The sequence below is a fragment of the Lissotriton helveticus genome, chromosome 3_1 (assembly GCF_964261635.1).
Source record: "Lissotriton helveticus chromosome 3_1, aLisHel1.1, whole genome shotgun sequence".
NCBI lineage: Eukaryota > Metazoa > Chordata > Amphibia > Caudata > Salamandridae > Lissotriton > Lissotriton helveticus.
This window is the reverse complement of record NC_136061.1, coordinates 1,262,337,533-1,262,358,426: the sequence shown is the minus strand read 5'-3', so window position 1 is coordinate 1,262,358,426 and position 20,894 is coordinate 1,262,337,533. Positions and strand designations below refer to the sequence as shown.

General features: G+C 49.3%; 1 protein-coding gene and 1 long non-coding RNA gene across 4 annotated transcripts in view; one reads left to right on the top strand and one right to left on the bottom strand.

The window, feature by feature from the left end:
• The window catches only part of LOC144823416 (uncharacterized), a 386,557-nt gene that overhangs the window by 359,298 nt on the left and 6,365 nt on the right, over positions 1-20,894 (bottom strand). The gene's annotated exons all lie outside the window — the stretch shown is intronic.
• FOXO6 (forkhead box O6) overlaps positions 6,106-20,894 on the top strand; it is a 268,410-nt gene continuing 253,621 nt past the window's right edge. Inside the window, exon 1 of the mRNA XM_078681905.1 lies at positions 6,106-7,470. Coding sequence (XP_078538031.1) covers positions 7,138-7,470 — 333 coding nt within the window. The 5' untranslated portion in view covers positions 6,106-7,137. The remainder of the gene's footprint in view (positions 7,471-20,894) is intronic.

The following is a 20,894-nucleotide window of genomic DNA, read 5'->3' as shown; positions in this document are numbered from 1 at the left end:
TAATGAAAATAAATATTTAATATATTTTAAGAAAAAATATAACTGTAAAGCAATTTAACATAGTTATCATAATCATTGAACTATTCAAATAAAATGTTACAGCTCATTAACTCATTAAATTAAATGTGTATTAAATAAATAATTATTGGAAATATACATTTAATGTATAAATATTTCATATAGCACAATTCAAAAAATCCCTCACATAGTAATATTATTATTTAATATGTATTAAATGTTGTTAAAAATTATGTGTGAGGAATTAAATAGAATTATGTTTTTAACGTTTAATTAAATTAAAAAATGTTATTCAATGTATTATTGCTTTTTAAAAATAAAATTCTTATTTAATAATTATCTAACTTTTAACATTAGACTATACATAAATGTGTGTGTGTGTGTGTATATATATATATATATATATATATATATATATATATATATATATATATAGAGAGAGAGAGAGAGAGAGATATATATATTTGCATATATTACCTTCTGCCGGTCGCTCACTTCATCACTTCAGCTGCTGTTTGGAAAGTTTCGCACTTTCCCATAGGGACTTTACACATGACTACAGCCCGAAACGCTGAAAGGAATTACACAAAATTTGGTAGAAATTTAAATCTTTGTCCAGAAAGAGTGCTTTTTATAATTTGGTGTAAATCCCTTCAGTAGTTTTGGAATTATTAAAGCACAAAACCCTATGCAGATCTGACAGATCTCATGTTCAGAACTGGTTGGGTTCCAACACTTTAACCAGGAAGTGTTGGCAGCCAACTCGGGATTCGGGACACTGCCTGAGTAAAAAAAAAAATAATGCAACAAAAGCGGGCAGGATAGGAATACCCTGACCCCTAGGCCTGGTGGTTGGGACCTAAATGGAGCCAACCGAGAATCAAAAACATTTCAATTTTGCTGTGAATTCACAGAGAATCTGCGAATCCACAGCAATACTGGGGGAAAAAACAAACACGATCTCCTGTGCTTGCTTTGCCCCCAGGTGGGCCAGGTCCCAGAGGGAAACACCTTTTATATTAAGGGGGAGGGGGTGCATGTGCCCCCCCAGGTTAATTTTGGCCCCAGGGACCCTATCCCCCTAAGTCCGACTTCTCTCACAAAATGGGGAGGGAGCCGTTCAGACTTCCTTCCAGGCCGATTTTCGCCCCGGAAACCACCACACCCTGGGGTTCAGCTGTAATAATTAAGGAAGAGGGGGCCACTCTACCCCCCTCCAAGAGCCATATTGGCCCTGGGGACCCCATCCCCCAAGGCTGGCTCAGCCATATCCCGGGGTGCAGATCCCAGGGGAAACTCGGTTTGCTCTCACTTGGCAGGAGCAATTTTAAAGCTCCGGCCAAGCGAAGGCCAACAGTTAGTCTGCTCCCAGCGGGCAGAAGCATGAAAAATACTCCTGCCCACGGGGAGTGGACTTTTCATTTGTTTCCCTACACGCTGTGAAGCATCTAGGGAAAAAGATGAAAATATTGCTCTCGCCCGCAGGGAGCAAAGGTTTTAGCTGCTCCCTACAGCCGGGAGCACTGCTGGATCCCTCTGAAGGCAGAGAGCTAGTTGGGGCTGCAAGGGTATTGGGGCTCCCCCCGAGGCTCCCAACAAACATGTAATGGGTGCCCTGGGTGGGCTCCAGGGCATCCACAATTTAATGGTCGGGTTCCAGAAGATGGGGCCCCCGGGGCCAATATTGGCATGGGGGGGGCTGCATGACTCCCTCCCCCTTCAGACAATGGCGAGCCCTGAGAGATGGGGTCCTGGGCCAAAATCGCCCTGGGATGGGGGCCGCGCCCCACATATAATTATTAGATAAGGCCCCAGGAGATGGGGGTCATCAGGGCCAATATTGGCTTGGGGAGGGGGGCTGTGTGTCACTCTCCTGTTTAAAAATATGTTGGCGTAGGGTTGGCTGCATGCAGGGGGTTGACCGAAGGGTCTGACCACAGGCCAGGACCTGTAGCTAACCCGCACCAAGTTAAAAAATAAATTGAAATTCACTGAAAAGACCAACGTTATAGTTAGGAAATAGAATTTTAAAAATCCTTAGAAATTCACACACAAAAATCTAACTAGGGCCCTAAGGTAACTATAACTCACACCCTCGCCATGCACTGCTAATTACCCTATGTATTACATCACTCATGACATATTCTATGACATCATTGATAATATCAGTGCAACATTTGCTGTAAAATTATTAATGAGAAATCTGAGTATGGGGGCGCGAGTTATAGTTACCTTAGGGCATGAATTATAGTTACTTGAGATAACCCTAACCATAACAGCTAAATTTCTATAGTTTTGTGTGTGTAAATTCTGAACCTAACTATAACATCCCTGTAACCTTTGTCTTTTTAGTGTATATATTTTATATATATATATAAATATTCACTTAAAAAACAAAGGTTACATGGATGTAATAGTTCAGAAATAGAATTACAAAAAAACTTTGGAAATTCACTGAAAAAAACAAAAGTTACCAGGGCATTATAGTTAGGCTCAGATTTCACTCCAGAAAAAACCCCAGAAAATTCAGCAGTTATGCTAACTATAACTTACTATAACTTACGTCCCCGCAATGCACTGCTTATGACCTCACATATTACATCACTCATGACATGGTCAGTGACATCAGTGATGACATCTCTGGTGACATCTCAAATGACATCACTGATGACATCACTTTGTCTGTGGAGGATTTGGGTGTTACTAAATGTGAGGTTTTTTAATCAGTATATCCCTTCCTCAGAGAAGCTTTGGCTGAAGTCGGCTTCAAGGGAAAAGAGCAGCAGCAGCCGGCGCAGATAAGCGCGGCGGGGCAGGGTTCGGAGGCGGCATAGTCGACAGACAACGTCATAGGTCAAATTAAATAAATCCTATTCCATCGGTGGGACTTCCCCACATGCTCCACCTCCTCACTGCACTTACCTGCACTGGTGGCGACTGGAAAAGAGTCTTGAGTGTTATCATGGTCATTTTTTAAAATGATAAAATATTAATCCTTACTTGTTGTTTGTCAGACCTATTCAACAACAGTTCTGAAGGCAACCATGGAACTGGAAGCTGGATGTTTGTATATGAACTTTAAATTGGTTGGTTTTTCAACTGGAGAAAAAATGTGGCTCCCAGCGCCAGTATTCCGAAGCACACCTTCCTATTGTAGTAGTATCACCTAGGATCTTATTGCAAAAAAAAATTCCACTAAGCGAAAAATCACCACAATGTCTTGAACCTTGAGCATTTTGTTTTGCCCTGACTCAGTAAGAGTGTGTGATCAGTTGAAAATAATTACATTCGTTTTTCGTTGTAAAATGCATTTTATGAATTATTTTATCAGGTTGTTTAGTGTTGACTGTTTTATTTGATCAGAATACGTTGGTGGACATATGCCTTAAATTAATTAATTAAGAAAGTAATTTAGTGGCGAATAAACACGTCGCTTAGCTGGCCAGTGCCACCAGAAGTGACTGTCACCACTACCAAGATAAAGGGATAGGCTGTGAATTAGGGTTTGACCTAAATCAACTTTGCTCTAAATCACCTCACCAAGGCCTTTGAAAACCGTTCAGCGTCCTCAAACCACATAATTCCTGGACCCGGTACAACAGGGGTTGATATTCTCACCTTGGTCAGCTAGAAGCAGTCTGGGCCTGCAAGGCTCTGTCTGGAAACATGGGTGCCTGCTGTCTGGGGTGGGGGGCGGGGGTTGCGTAGACTCTGGAGAGACAGCAGAGCTACTAAAAAGCTGCCTTTCCTACCAAGGAACATCCCTCTCCCTAGATCAGCTGGGGCCTGGGGGTTCCTTGCCTTTACCTTTCAAACTGGGCCGAAGCTAATGGTTTATTCCTCATCTGCTAGTGCTGATGTCTGAAGGCAGGGAAGGGAGTGCTGACCTTGCCTGAGGGCAATTGGCACGGTAGTGTGACGTCATTGTGACTGCACAGACACGGGAGGCCGCTTATGATAACTGGTGCTGAAGGCTGTGGATAGAATACTGGCAGTGCCAGCGTGAGTTCAGCAGAGGAGGGGACAGTGGCTTAGGGCAACAATTATGATGGTGAGTGCTGGGGCTGCCTATACTGATGCATCATGCAAAAAGAACAATTTATTTATTTATTTATTTATTTATTTTTAGAGTTTTCTATAGCGCGAACTTGAACCGATTGATGGACAGAATGCAAAACAATGTCATACATGCACCCCAGTACTGAGAACTAGGCCTAAATCCATCGTTTTTTTTTGCTCGGCGTGCCATTCCAGTTTAGACCCAGCCATATGCAAATCAGGTTTGACCCTGTGCCCAATGGGAACAGTCCAGCCGGAACTGCCAGGCCAGGTGCTCCCTGGACTGGAAACAAGCATCCTAGGACCGGTTTCCTTGTGTGTACACTGATACATCAGGCAAGACGCCAGAAGGGCTGTGCGAAGGTCACTTAATTTTCTTTCATGTAATCACGCAAGATTTCGGGAAAACTACACGAATTAACGCGTCATTGTGTGGGCTACAGAAACGGTTTTCGGTGGCAAAATTTTGAGTGAAACGCGTGCATTTTGGACACACGGACAGATTTCTAAGTAAAAAAAAATAGTGCAAAAACACACAAGCTCCGCAAAAAACAACTGCTCACCTTCAGTAGCTGGCATTGTTCCCATGAAGGTGTGCTACATTTTGTCACAGTGCATAATGACATCACATGGCTTAGTAGCATAATTCCGGGAATTTTAAAGCAAAGTTACCAAAAGTGCATAAAATTACTCTGGCATAATGCATATTTCACTTAGGCATATACATAGCATATGGGAAATGTCACATGGGATTAGACATGAGGCAGGCACGGGAGGGGTGCTACCCTGGTGTGGCTGCAGCAGGCCAGCGGGAAGTGCTGACATCGCAGGCACTTCTGTAGCAGGCAGAAGTGTTTCTGGCAGCAGGAGGAATGAAAGGAGGGATGACAGCTTCAGGGGGACAGGTGAGGGGCGCGGTGCCAAGGGCAGAAGGCAGGGGAAGGGATGTTGCACCTGCATTCATGGCTTTAGCAGGCAGGTGATGGTGAATGGGTCGAGGGCAGAAGGTGGGGGAATGGCTACTGCCTCTGCCTTCAAGCCTGCAGAAGACAGGTGATATAGCGCTGTAGTGAGGGCAGAAGTTATAGATGGGGCTGTTCCCCCTCCGTGCATGGCTTCAGCAAACAAGTGCATTGGTGCTGAGGTCAGAACGCAGGGAGGCGAATAATTGCCCCTCCCTCCATGCGTGCCTGTAGCAGACTAGTGATAAGGAGTGGCGCTGAGGGCAGAAAGCAGGGCAGGGGCTTATTTCCCTGCATGCATTGCTGCAGCTGACGTGATATGGAGTGGTGGTAAGGGCAGAAAGCAGGACAGGGGGCTTATGTCACTGCATGCATTGCTGCAGCTCACAGGTGATAGAGAGTGGTGGTAAGGGCAGAAAGCAGGACAGGGGGCTTATGTCACTGCATGCATTGCTGCAGCCGGCAGGTGATAGAGAGTGGTGGTAAGGGCAGAAAGCAGGACAGGGGGCTTATGTCAATGCATGCATTGCTGCAGCCGGCAGGTGATAGGGGTGGTGGTAAGGGCAGAAAGCAGGACAGGGGGCTTATGTCCCTGCATGCATTGCTGCAGCTCACAGGTGATAGAGAGTGGTGGTAATGGCAGTAAGCAGGGGGGGTGTCTGCTGCCCCTCTATGCATGGCTGCAGCAGGCAGAGGCGGCGGAGTGCTGCTGAGAGCCCTAAGTACCCGCAGTCGAGGCGCTGCCACCACCTGCGTGACTGAGGGGGGCGGGTCCAGAGGCGAGGAGCCGCTGCCGTGGGCAGATGGTGCCAAGGGCAGCAGCCGGGGACCTCCGAGCGCCCAGTGACCAGCAGGGCATGTGCAGGGCCACCCCTGCCAGGCTGCAGCAGCCTCCCCAGCCAGGGACTCCCGGCGAGGGGGACCTCGGCTCCTGAGGGGTGGGGTGTGCTGATGTCACTTGTCAACTCCATAAGAAAGTAGGAAGGAGTGGCTGAGGCGCGCAGGAGACAGGCTGGGCGGCGAGCAGGCGGCGGAGCGCTGTCAGTGCCTGCTGCAGACCTGGCACGGAGGCTGTGCTGACGGGGAGCGGGGCTGCTCTTCGACCAGCGTCTGGGGGGCACGCCAGGGGCGCCATGCCATGCCCGGAGGACCCCTGAGCTGCACAGCACCTGCCGGACCCCAGAGGCGCCTCCAGTCTGCTCCGAGGGACCCCGAGGCGCTTCTTATCGCCTGAAGGACAGCACCCCTGTCGGTGTGCGGGGGCCCCAGGGTCGCCCCCCGCCTGCGTGGACGCATCTTCTCTGCCCAGAGGCGCGCCATGGCTCTGCCCCCCGGCGCCCCGCGTCCCTCCTTATTGTAACACTCAAAAGCCGGCTGGCTGCTGGGCGCAGACAGTATTGTGTGGTGGTTTCATAGTATTTCTGAGGAGCTCTCTGCGCGGCTGGGAGGCTCCTCGACTTGGAACTAGCGGCCCCCTTTCCCGTCCTTCCCACCCCAACCCCCCACACTCGGAGGAAGGAGAAGGAGAGGCAGACGAAGAAAGACGAGAGGGAGGACTGATTTCGCGTGAATTATTCACCCTGAGTGGCGGCTGCGCATCTGTTGCTGGCTGAAGACGCGGAGACCCCGGCACCCCCCGATGGATGCCGCCCGACCCTGCCGCCCCCCTATTCTGCGACACTTCTTAACTGCTGCATTTCGTCTCTTTTGGGGGGTCGTGCCCCTCGGATCTGGCTGTCCTTCGCTTCTCGAGGACGTGGTGTGAAGATCCCTAATTAATAGGGTCCTTAGGCCCCGCTCACACTGCCCCTTTTCCTAATCCACGGATTTTATTTTCGGGGTGTCTCCCCTTGGATTGTGCATCGCTCTTAATATTGGGGACTACACTGAGGATCCACTTGCTCCTACTCAAGCCATGTGCCCAACAGGAGTCGGCACCCCCGAATTTGCACTCGGCTTAACTCAGTTTTATTGATATTTGCAGTTTTTTTTTGTACTCCGTATTCCCCACGCCTGGCTGGACATTTTGGGGGGAGGCGACGCTCCCCCCTCCCCGGATTCTGACTGAAAAGTGTGAATATTCAAGAAGAAGGGGGGCATGGAGGAGAAGCGGCGCCCCTCTGACCCGGAGGCGGACTTGGCCCCCCAGAGCCGGCCGCGGTCATGCACCTGGCCCCCGCCGCACCCAGAACTGCCCCCGGACGGGCCACCCGGGGGAGCCCGAGCGGACCCCGCCGACGGCCCGCTGCGCAAGGCCAAGAGCTCCCGCAGGAACGCCTGGGGCAACCTGTCCTACGCCGACCTCATCACCCGCGCCATCGAGAGCGCCCCCGAGCGGCGCCTCACCCTGGCGCAGATCTACGACTGGATGGTGCGGAGCGTGCCCTACTTCAAGGACAAGGGCGACAGCAACAGCTCGGCGGGGTGGAAGGTGAGGGGGCACGGGGGGCGGTCAAGTGAGGAGGGCAGTGTACTGGGGCGTGCAATGCTAAGAGGGCGGCATACTGAGGGGGGGAGGGGTTGTGAGGACGATAAAGTGGGGATGTGGTAAATTGTGTCGATGTTATACTGGGGGTGGCGGTACGGGGTACAGAGTCGGTAAAGTGAGGGTGACGCTATGCTGAGGAGGGTGGCATTCTGAGGGGGGCCAAGAAGTTCGGAGGGCGGTAACGTGAGGATGTGGTGGTACACTGCTGGGTGTTATACTGAGATGGGCGGTATACCGAGGGGGCACTACTTCATGGACAAGGGTGGCAGCAGTAGCTCGGCTGGATGGAAGGTGAGGGGCCACGGGGCACTGAGGGCGTTAAAGTGACGGTGTCGTTATATTACGGGTTCTATACTGAGGTGGGCGGTATACTGGAGGGGGGGGGTTGCAATATGCTCTGCTTCAAGGACGAGCTCGGCGGAATGGAATGTAAGGCGCATGGACTGTATAGGGAGGGTCGTTCAGCAAGGGGCGGAACACTGAAGGCGGCAGCATGCTCAGGTGGTATACTGTGGAAGTGTATACGGAGGGAGCCGTGGGGCTTCATTAATCAAAATACTGTGCCCTCGGTGGGCAGGAATATGACGTGTACGGGGAGCGTGACACGGTGGTGTGCATTGGGGGCCGTGGCACAGAGGCATGGAGGGGCCGTGGCGGGATATATGGATGTGCCGGGATAGGGAGGGTTAACGTGCTGCGAGTTCCTACTTCGAGGGGGGCTGCTCTGCGGCCGTGTGCTGAGTTTTTGTTGCTGAAAGTCGTTCAGTGAGGGCTGCACACGGAGGAGCAGGGGTCGCTATCCTGCCTCAAAGACAAGTGCAACAGCTTGGCTAGAATTGGAAAGTGTAGGAGCAGCATATACGTGTGAGAAGCGAGTGGGCGCTATACTGAAAGCATACCTATTGGAAGGCGGTATGCGAAGATGCGGTGAAAGTGTATCATGATACGGCACATCTCATTATGCGCTTAATACAGAGCTTCGCATTTTTTTTAGAGAGTTTTATATAGCGCGAACTTGAACCGAACCGAATCAGTTATCAGAGCGCTTTACATAGCACCAGTTACGTTACATGAGGACACACTTTCATTTTTTAGGCACGGGGAGATTAAGTGATTTGCCCAGAATCACAGGGGGGTTTTGGCGTCGTTACCGAGACTCGAACCAAGTTTCCCAGGTCCGAGGTCGAGCGCCTTAGCCGTTAGGCCAACCCCTCTCCCCAATTTAACATTTAACATTAAACATTAGGCAGTATACGTCTTTCGAGGCGGTATACTGAGGGCTGGTGTGATAAAGGGTTGTGTGTTGGAAGGGGGTATACTCAGAGGGTGGGATGGCGAGCTGGTGCCACACAGAGTATATATAGTGAGTGTTGTATACTCAGGCCGGTGCGTTATGAGTATAATGTGAGGCGCTATACCAAAGGCCGTATAGTGACCGAGGTTGTAGTAACGAGTGTGACGTGGGCGCGGTTTAAGACGGCATGGCATTGATGAGAGGTATACCGTATAGTATACCATGAAGCAGAGCAGTGAGGGGCGGCAACCCTTCAGAGCAGCGCCAAGAAACCAACCTGGTGTACATGCGCTATACAAGTACATTTTAACATGTATATATAGAGGCGGTATTGAAGCGGTCTCCTTTGGCGATGTGTACTACATACTCCGAGGCACAGTACACGAAGAGTGGATTGGAGAGCATGACTTGTACACAGCCTCCACCAGTGACGAGAGAAGGCGCAGCCGAGCGCGGGGCATCTGGGGACACGGACCGGCGGGCGGCGGAGTCCGGTGACGGGAGGCGTGGGGGCTGGGCAGAGAGCCCGGGCGTGGACTGGGGGCTACAGAAAGCGAGAGGGCCCATTCGACTGATTCCCTTGTAGTTTTCTGTAGCGCTGCATGAGGTTGACGGCTGCTACAAGGCGCTTGAGCGTCATATTTCACATTCCCGTGTAAAGGAGGGGGCCAAGGCACAGTCACCGAGTACTGTCACCACCGAGAAGAGACGGCACCAGTGAATGTGCACCGTCTCTCTAGACCGCCGTCCCTTCAGTGCCGTAACTTATCCCATTAGAGCGCACCATTCATTCACGCGGCGCGACAGCGTATTTCTCATTAGACTGCCCCCGATTGACACTGGTCTCAGGCAGTCTAATGTAATTTTATTTCAAGACTGTGGCGCCATTCCATCAGTCACACTATCCCTTTAACGTCTGCTCAATCCGTACTCTGCTCCCCTGTTCGAAGCAGTCTATGAGACATCTGTGTCTGTTTTATCTCACTCGCTCAGTCAGGTCCGACTTAATTCACAGACGCTGCTGTCTCCTTACACCCTACGCTCATCCAGCAAACACAAAGAGAGAGAGGCGACAGACTCATCTCGCCTTACGCTTAGCTTCATCCTTTGATTGAAACAAACGGGTCTCTTTCGCCCGCATGGCCCCTTTCTGCACACTGTCACCCCGTGGCATTATTTCCGAGGCAGTCTGCCCCCCCCCCCCCCCACCCCCCCCCACCCCCCCCCCCGTAGGACAGGAACTTGAGAGACCGAGACCCACCTCAAGTCAGGTCCCCCAGACATTTTGACTCACCCACCAGAGAACTGGTCCCTGGATCATCACGAGACACCTAAAACCGGGTCTGTAAGACTGTCTGACCCACTGCTGGACAGGATTTTTGAGATTCCCTCACAACCATACGACAGATCCCCGAAACAGCCTGGCCAAAGGTAGGCCAGGTCTGACTCGTATCAGACAGGCCTTTCAGACAATCTGACCTGCCATTAGACATGTTCCTGAGACATCCTGACCAACTGCATAACAGATCTTTGAAATAGTGTGACCCAGAGAAGAACTGATCTTTGAAGCACCCTGGCCAACAACCTTAGGACATGTCTTTGAGACAGCCCAACACACTCCCTCGGAGGGCTATCAATCCAACTGTCCTATAGAGCAATAAAATTCCTCAAAACCGATATTCATGAACTCATTTAATAAGTTCCAGCACACTCACTAACGGCATTGTCTATATGTTTTAAACTCTCCTGTTTTTAACTTCAAAATGTACATTTCACGAATGGTGGTTCCCCACCCTTTTATGATTTTTTTAAGGAAATCAAATAAAAGTATTTATTTATTCATTCATCATCATCATCAGCCCAACACACAATAGAACATGTCTTTGAGACACAGTGTTTTTTGAAGGATTTGGTGGGCCCTGGGTAACACATACTTCATGGGCCTCCATTAAAAACAACTTTGTATTACATTGCCCCCTTTCTGCTCATTCAAACCTCATGATGACAACCAATATTGAATAATACATTACAGTTTGAGATGGCAAAATTCACCGGTTGGAGTTAGAAAATAAACCTACTTTGCCAGGGGCCCCTTGGAAGGGGTGGGCCCTGTGCAGTTACCCACTCTGCCCATTTCTTAACGCGTCTCTGTCGATACAGCCGACTCTACCTTAGGCCAGATCCCTGAGACATCGCAGCACATCAGAGAACAGGTCCAGGGGACAGGTCCTCAGCTCATAATAACACAATTTTAGGACAGGTGCTTGCCCGAGACATCCTTCCCTCCCATTCGCTGGTCCATGACACTACCCATTTGAGAGGACCAGGTAAAGTTGGTTCATTCAATGAGACACTGGTAGACCAGGGTCACTGGATTTATGCAGCAGGGGAGGGCCACATTATGTGGGGGGTTGAGTAAATTGGGCAGCAAGAAAAGGCAGATTACGCAGCATAATGTGGCACGTTTTTCTATTTGGGGCCGCTAGCTTGAAATAAGCTCCCTCAAGATCTCTGCTCAGTTGAATCAATCTCCAGTTTTAAAAAGAGGTTCAAACCATGGCTTTTTGTTCAGAATTAGGCAACAATCCTATGAGTTGAGCACCGGGACACTCCTTGGAGTAGCTGTGCAAATCTCGTTTCATCATCATCATCATTTCTTTATAGTATTACTTTATTATTCTGTCATTTGTACACTTGATAACCCTGTCTGGTCACTGGCTGCATCTCATGAGTATCAGCTTATCCCCCAAATATAGCAATAAGCAACAGAAAGGTGACCAGTCAAACTTTGCAAAGGGTCTTCTACTAACAGGTGCCACTGCGTTCTTAGTAACATTTGAACCGTTTGAGCTAGAACCATTTTTTCTGAAGATTAGGCAGCAGGTGATGGATTATGTGGCAAATCTATAACTATGCGAAAAACACTGCGGCTGTACAATGGCATAACTCCAGTGGCCCTACCCTAGGTCTATTCATGACAACTCCAGGCCTATTTCAATACTGCACCCACCCACCCACCCATGCGAAGCCTACTGGGCAAAGATATACCCCTCTCCCATCACCAGCCCCTCCACCAGCAGGCATGATTGCTGCCACGTCTGCCTGTCCATGGGGTGCCTGCAAGCGCGTGTACAGTAAAGCCTCTTGCACCAGGCAGGGTGATGTCTGCACCATATCACCTCACAACCAGGTCACGTGGAGACAGTGTCTGAGGGACAGGACGCATGTCAATATTAGGGCCCATTCTGCAAAGCCGATGTCTGCACCACAATCCCCGCCCACCTTCCTTCCAATGTAACATCCGACCTACATCGCACAGTATGTGGTCTGGAATATACCGAGTACATCAGACAGTATGATGCCTGCAATATGCCCTTGACAGCGGACAGCGTGGTGCCTGGAATATGCTCCTAACATCACAGCGAGGTGTCTGTAAAAATGCCCCAGACATCAAACTGTATGGCGTCTGTAATGAGACAGGACATTTCTGTCCCGACTATCAGCGTGCGATTAGGAACATGCACTGTACGTCAGGAAATGCGATGTCTGCGATGTTCCCCGTACACGAGGTGTCTGAAAGACTCCCAGTACATCAGACATCAAGCACAGCGTAATATATACCCCGTGTATCAGACAGTTGGGTCTGTAGTATGCCCTTATCTCTTCGAACGTGACGAGTCTGTAATATATGTCGCCGACTATCAGACCATCTCGTCTCCACTGTTTCGTCCGTGACACAGTTCGATGTCTGCAATATAGCCTCCACCGATCCTTCGGTGTGATGTCTGTAATGTAATTGGACCCTTTTTTATCCAAAATGAGGCCTGTAATACGCCCACCTCTGACGTAAATGTAATATCTTTAATATGACCCACGTGTATCTGACACTAGGGTATGCAAAATCCCATATTTATCAAATTGTATATTTTCTGTCTGACAGATTATGAGAAAAATGCCCCCAATTCGGGATTAGAAACTGTGGCGTCTTTAGAGTGTGTGTGTGTGTGCGTGCTTGCCTGCGTGTGTGGGTCTTTTGAAAGCATGGCTAAAGAGCACGAGTAAGGGAGCGGGGAGGGGGGCTTGCAGGCTGGAGAGGGGGTTACCCGCTGCGCTCCATCGCCAGAGGGTTGGGTGTGTGTAAGGTGTTGCTCGAAGAGGGCAGTTGTTTCACTGCTTTTGAGGTGCAGCAGTGAGGGAGGGAGCTTGCAGGGTGTGGGCGACGATAGAGTTGCTGATCCCAGGGTAAGAAGAGCACACGTGGTGTAATGTCTTTCCCCTGCATTTTTTGGTCTTCAGCTTCTTGGTGTTACTCCCGTGAGAGGCGTGCAGCTCCCTGAAATCTTCCCAAACGTGCGTGAGGAGTGCTCGAGTTGACCGCTCCATGCGTAATACCCGTCATTGAGGAGGGAGGGTAGTAGGTGTGGTGGTACTCGGATGGGGGGAATTCTGGCAAACGTCCTAAGACCCCTGATTAGTGGAGCAGTGGTGTAAAGGGCGGTCTGGAGGGCTTCGGTGTGAGGTGGCTGTCAACTTCTCCCACTTCAAGGGGTTGCTGTAAAACCAACATTTGGGCACCTGGGGTTGGAGAGAGAGGCCATAGGCACTTGTGACTCTACAGGGCTTCGGGGGATGCCCCCCTTCTCCCTGCTGCTCTTAATGCCCGTTGCCAGTGCCACTCGCCCCTGTACACGGCTCGCCAGATGCCCCTGCTTGAAGACGCAGGCACGGACCGCCTCCCCTGTGCAGGTCACTCAGCCCCATCCGAGTCCGAATCACACCGGCGTTGCTCCCCTGCACAGCACGGCTCACCCCGCTCATAGGGCACACCTACCCCCCCTCCCCCGACTCTGGACATACAGGCACTGGTCACAAGCACAGCACATGGCCCGCCCCCCCTCACCTGCACAGCAGTCAGTCATTTTCCGAGCAGGTGTGCTGAGCCATTGTGCGCTAGGTACCCATAGTTAGCACCCGGGCATTATAGCGTTAAGTAGACATCCCATAATTAAATGTGTCTGTGCATGGACTGAGCTGTGTGCCCTACACCTGCTAATTTTACCAATACACAAAAGGCTCGAACGACCCGGGTCCTAGCGCCTAGACGCCTACCCAACTTTTAACGTGCCAGTGGCATCTTCCGTCTACACCACCACGGCCCCTGCCCAAACCGCTTACCGGGAAAAATAATGACCTGAGGCTCCAACCCGCCCAAACCCACCACTACCACCTCCCTGCTGGCACCAGCGAGCGCTAGGTGCGTGCAGGCTTGCACCCCGGACACCTGCCTGCAACGCTGTGCACTGCCTGGCCACAGACCTCTAACCTCTGGCCCGTTCCCCTCTCCACTCGAGGGTCGCCTGCTGTTCTCGCCGCCGGCTCAGCTCCCCCCGGCGCCATTCATAAGGTCATTTGTTTATAATTGCCTTTAAACTCGACTCGCGGGCGGCAGCTCGGAAGGCCCGGGCTGGAGGCGAGGCCGCGACGGATAGGAGGGGGGAGGGGTGGGGTGTAGTGTAGACTATTAGCACCTCACTCCTCTGTAAGGGTTAGGCCCCCAGGCCCTCATGCAGTTGTATAAATTATATGGACACATAGTTATGGTGTCCGGATCTTTTATTAGCAGGGTCACCTGACCGGTGACACCTGTGATGGATGGGTGGCCGTGGGGTGAATGCAGATTCCAGCCCTCGAGGGGTGCCTGGGAAGCACATTATTTTACAAACACTAGACGGTGGCCAGCAGGTCACTACACCCGCTCGGAAGGGTGCAGTGGGGGGTGAGGTGCCCGCCCCTGCAGTCAGGGCTCCTCTACTCTCAGTCGCGTGGCACGTGCGCCCCGGGCAGACTCTGCGCCCGCACCTCGCCGAGATGTCTGCTGTTTCTGCGCCTGACCCCAGGCTGCCTGCTGAAGGAAGCCTATGATGACATGAGATGACATAGCACGGAGTGGAGTCTGGGGCGAGAGAGTTTAAGGCGCAGTCTGGGCCCCAGATGCCTGGCGGACGGCGGGGAAATGGTCAAATGTTGTTTCTCCACATGCTGGTGAAGATGAGAGAGGCTGGGAGAGGCCGGGCTAGAGTCAGTCGCTCCATAGTCATGCCTGATGCCCCACGCTCCGGACTCTGCCCCAGCCTTTTTAGCATTATCTCGATTTTCTTTATATATACCGCTCTGGAAATCCTTACGCCTATCTACAATGTTGCTTTTAAACTTGGGTGGGCGACAGACTGCTCACAGGAGCCGCCCCCCCCCCCCCCCCCGCATTTAGTCGCCGTATAGACACGCAAGCCCTTAATCCTTGAATAGAGAGAGGTCTGGGGGCTGCGGGCACCCCAGCACCCTGACCCACGCGCCCTGCCACACATTTCATGCCCCCATTCAGAGCGAAGTGACAAATGCACGGACTGTTTGGAAGCGAAAGCCCCAGGGGGCGATATGTCATACTTCATAAAATCACAGCCAACGCCGGGCTCTTCTCAAGTCTGTGCTTTCGGGGTCCGGGGAATTGATGTTTTGTTCTGCAGAATTTATGGCCAGGGAGCAATTGAGTGGGATGAGGGGTCTAGGCGTCGCGTGATGTGCTTAATGGGGGTTGAGAGCTCGTGTAATTCCGCTACAGATTTAAGCATTCTTAAAAGATGTGGTTACATGTTTCGTGCATATTTAACAGCGGCAAGATGTGGCCTTCAGGCCGCTTTACTGCACTCTGAGGCACTCGGTCCATGCACTGCCTACTGTTGATAAAGATGGGTGTGAGTATGAGGCTTTGAAGAAGATGAGGGAGTCTGTACACGGGTGTGAGTGAGCTCCATGCCAGGGTCACTGCACTCCCTCCAGGAATGAGCGAGTGCCGTCCTGGCTGTGGAATCATTCATCCATTCATTCATTGTTGTATGGCCTTATTGTCATTTGTAGTAGTGTTGCCTGCCACGGCTAGATACACTGAAAATAAAGTGCACGACGTTGTGGTGGGAGGACGGGCATAGCGAATAACACATTGTCCTTAAAAGTAAATCATAACATAATTAAAACTAACCCAGGTCACTCCTTGGTTGAAGTTAGCGGTCTCAGCCAGATCTTGATAGATTACTGTTGTTTGTGCTCCAGGGTGTCAACAAATATTTCATGTAACTTATTTACAATATAAAAAAAGGTATTACTGAAATGAACAAATGTTTTTTTTTCTGGTTGCAAATGGGGAACAGATGCAATAGGTCTAATTCAGACAACGGCGGTGGTGTAAGTCCTCGAAAACAGGCTTTATAAGCGCCAGTGGTAGAACTTTATTTTTTTACCTTACAAGCTCAGAGCCATGAGAGTTTTAGAAGCCTTGAGCCCAGAACTGTGTGAAGTCCCAAACATGACATGTACTAGGAAGAAGGCAGCCGGGGCCTGATGTACACAGGGGCAGCTCTCAAATAGTGGGCGCAGTTTGCTTATGACGTTTTACGTTCGCCAAACACACCTGTGTACTGATAGGTCAAACGATACAATGCCCACTAGCACAGAGTTGTACAATGACCTGCCTAATGAATTTCCTTATAAGGCAGGGAGCTATTTGTGACACCCTCCGATTGGCTGTGAGCACAGGGATGGTGTCCTGAAAGGGACTGCAGACCTTCATTCCGGCCTTCCTTTCCCAAAACAGGAAACCTTTTTAAAAGCAGACCTGTTCCTTAATTACTGTTAATTATGCATTCCTTTATGTGTAAAGATAATAGACACCGTATCGTACCTACCACTTCTTTTAGGGTCATACGTTTGTGAATTGTACCGCTTCATATATGGAAATGTTATCTTCTTCACAACAAACTTTTTCAAAATGTATATTATTAAAGATGTTTCCTAGGCCTTTGCAATATGCGTATTCAAATTGTTTTTAATACTTAGGTGGGGAAAGGGCCACTGAACCAATGCCTTCTACCTCTGAGACCGCTCACCTCCATTCCAGAAGGGGAGGCGCTCTACCTTCGCAAAGCAATTACCCCCCCTTGATGAGGAGTTAGTACCTTTGCAAAGGTTTGCAGCCACAATCATGGATGCATTCCATTGCAATACCCAAAAATACCACTCTTACTCCCCCTCCTATATGTGATTGTAATGGGTTGAAAAAGACTTTTCCAACTTGCAAAAGATTGCAATAAGGAGTTATCCTGTCGCATACCCCATTTTTGGAAATCGCAGGCTTTGCAACTGCAATACACCTTTGTACTGGAGAATCCTATTTATCTAGGGTTGGCATACTGCACACCACATTAAGTCGATATCGGTGTGTTTTTAATTGATGTGAGGCAATGAGAAGCAGCCAATGATAGAATGTATATATAGAAGTACAAATGCAAATTGTAGTGTACATTTTGAAAGTCAATCATAAAGATAACGCTTGTCACTTTTGCTTGTATTGTAAGTCTCTGTCCTTCAAGCCCAGGCCTTCCATAGAAACAGGGTGCCCCTTCCGCAGACACATTGGGCATTCCAAGGTGGAAGCACCCCAAAGCTTATACGATCTCACCCTGGCCATGGAGTAAATCATGCATAATGCCTTAGCATTATGAAAGTAGGTAAACTGGGCCATCCTGCCCCTGTTGCTTTGTAATATGCAGCGATAACTGGGGTGCAGTGGGCCCACTTGCCTCTGGGCACTGGTGGCAATGCCCTTGCTGCAGTAATGGTAGGTGCGGCCAAGATCACACAATGCTGTCATCCAGACGGTAGATGGTGTAGCTTCACACATCCAATGTTGCCTGCAGCTACACAATAATTTTTTTTTAAAGTGCTAACCAATCCTGCAAAGGGTACGAGAAAAAATTGTAATCATTTGTTTTATGTTCTGCAAGCATGTCCCCCTGTGCCAGTTAAGAAGTTTCGTTGTTAGAAAGAAAATTGCTGCTTCTGGTGGAAGTTCATGTTGACCATTCACAAGTTATTTCTACAAATAAGTGGCATCCACGTTGAAAAACAACATTTTCACGCCCCTTACCGCTGTTTTTAGTGCTTAAATTACATTTTTGAAATTCAAAATGCAACTGGTTTCTTCTTAAATGAGTTGCACACAGAGGACTACTTCCAAGACACATCAGGAATCATCTGGGATTTTTCTCCAAAGCAGTTCAGTTGATTTCATATGTAATTCCGGCTGTGCCCCGTAGACACCGCTATTAACTGGAACTTGCAGCAGGACTCAGAAATACAGTTGGGCAAAGTAAGCTGTACAGTACAAACAGGACAGTTCCTGTTAAGGGTCATATACCTTGCAGCCGTCCCCAACCGCTGAAAAGCCCCTACCTAATGTAAGTGACGTCTGTATGTCAGGGCCATGACCCGGAAGTAGTCCCGGCCAGACAAGGACGACTAGGAAAAAGGGCAGCATGTTTACGTTATAATTAGATGCTGTGGTTGCTCGGTCAGCCACAGACTTCCCCGGGCTTTTTGTAAAACTTTTACCAAACCTAAGGTTGCCTGGGCCTCGGGGTGGTGGATTCTTTACTGTGTTTTGTGTGTAATGCACAGTATCAGATTCAATTTTTCTGCCTCATTCTCACTCATCGGGTGGGCACCAAGTGGCCCATGTGGGTGTTGTGACACTGTGACTGCACTGTGTTCATCATGAACGAGAGAAGGAGTTTAGAATATAAGGCGGGATGCCAGCTGTGTGGGGTTTGTGAACGATGGCCTGTCACAATAAAAGCAGCCTTTTATAGTGCCTGTCCAGTGGACAGACACAAACCTGCAAGTTCACCAGGTTCAAAATAAGATCGCTTCCACAATTTGTGCTTGGGCAGGAAATTGAGGTATGCCACTTGGAGAGAATGGAATGTCCTGTCACCTCAATCACATTACTTTAAAAAATGAGTGGGCGGTTGTGGTTTTATTTTCAGTAGAAATCATATTATTGCTCACACCCCACAAATCCTCCTGCAGTTGGCTGCACGCATTTACCCACCCAGTGGAATTGTGAACACTTCTTTCACAGCTCACGCATGGGTGGTTCTGACAAAAGCTCTTAAAATAAAAACAATTTAAAATGGGAACACCGTCTCAGAGGTCAGGGATGCAAAGCCAATCATAGGAAGGAGGTCCAAAAGGTGAATGATGAGAGAAAGAGAGGAATAGTGTAGCTTCTATTGGTGCAGCAGGTGCAGTGGCACTGGGCCCAGTGCCCTGAGGTGTCCACTTAACCTGGTTATTGCTGTATTTTAGTCCATGCACCAGGGCCCACAATATGTTGGCTATGTTACTGAGAGAGGGAGGGAGGGTTGGAAGGAAGAGTGAAACAAAGACATCTGAAAAGAAGAAAGAGACTTTAACAAGAAGGACCTACAAAAGCAATACAAATGGATGCAAGGGTGAAAGGACTGATGGATTTGCATGGGTGAGTGAAAAAATGAATGGCTGGAATGATTTAAGGCTATACAAGTGGTCTTCAAACCTTTTAAAGCTGCGCCCCTCCAGTGGGAAAAAAAATGTTGCCCCCCCCCCCAAATGTTTCACAATTATTTTATTAAACTGGCACTGTTTAAATATGTCTAGACTTATTTAGACATTGCAGGTGAGTTCTGTTACCACTTTTAAAATGCAATCAAATACATGATTGCCAAACATACTATTCTGATCAGGCAGGCCTTCCTAACGTGAAAAAGTATCCACAGTGTGATTATTAGAAATGGGGGTGGGGGTTTTATAAGAATACTTCGATATTTCGAGTCCCTTCCCTTTTGACACTTTCTCCCAGCCAGGATATAAATGACAAAAGATGTTAGAGATGGCCCATTACAGAGCAGCTTACTGCCGCTCATTTTTCCCCCACTGAAAACAAAGCACTGTTATCAGCAAAATGCTTCTTTTGGCTAGAGCCTGGTGATGCCGCCCGAACCCCATCCCCTGCACCCACCCCCCTTCCTACCCCCCCCCTCCTACCCCCAGGCAGAAACACTTGAGGCCTCCCTGAGAGGCCTGCCACCCAGCTAGACAAATCCATGGATGGATAATTTGAAGTTTGGATGCACGGGTGACTTGATAAAAAGAGGGTGAAAAGATGGAAGGTTGAAAAGGAATGGATGTATGTACAGTGCCAGATTAAATCCTATGGAGGCCCATAGGTAGTTGAAATTTCCAGCCCCCCTCGTAAATTATTTTCTAATACCCCATGCACTTGATTTTTTTTAACAACTGACAGCTGCCAGAAGATGAGCTTTTAAGAGACAAACTTTTATGTGAATCTCATGTCTCTGGTTTATGCACTTTAAGTTGTATTTTGATCTGTTGCCGCAGGCCCCTAAAAGGAGTGGGGCCCACTTGCCAGTGCCTACGTTGCTAGTTGGTAATCCGTAACTATGTATGTATGGAAAAATGATGGCTTAACGCCTAGAAGTGTGAGTGGAAGGATAGAAGGACGGATGGGGGAGTGTAATGATAAAAAGGTGATAGACAGAAGGATAAAGGAAGGATCATGGATTGGTGAAAGGATGGATGGCAGCATGAAAAGATGGATAGATGAATGGATGGATGAAGCTTCAGGGATAGAGAGACAGATGGATGGAAGGTGGAATGAAGGGACCTCGCCTAGGGTGGGTATGGCATACTCGCTTTACTCACCCATGGCATTCAAGGCATGGATCAAAGTGGGGGTGAGTGGGGTAAATTTCTGGCTACTCCCTTGTGCCCACCTATACAGTAAGGGTGGTAACAAAAGCAGATACTATGCACACTCCCTCAGGGCCCCTGTGTGTTTTCATCCCCAAGGCTTTGACTATTTTCAGAGCATGGCGGCAGCCTCATCCTGCCCAACCGAAGCAAGTGCACACTGGGTCTGTAATTGCTTTGCATCAGCGAGAGCCGTTTAGTGTGGGGTTTTTGTGTGTGTAATAGTAGAGTGTTTTATATAGTGGCCCGTACCTCATTTTTAAGCGCTCTAATTGAAGGTGTCAATTCTACTCAGTACACCGACTATGTAAGGACGAAAGGCTGTCAGCCGATACAAGATTACTACATGCCTGTGATGACTGTTCAAAAGGCCCGGACCGGTAAACCCCAAGTAGCCCTGGCAATTTTGTCAGACTAGCACCCGCATAGT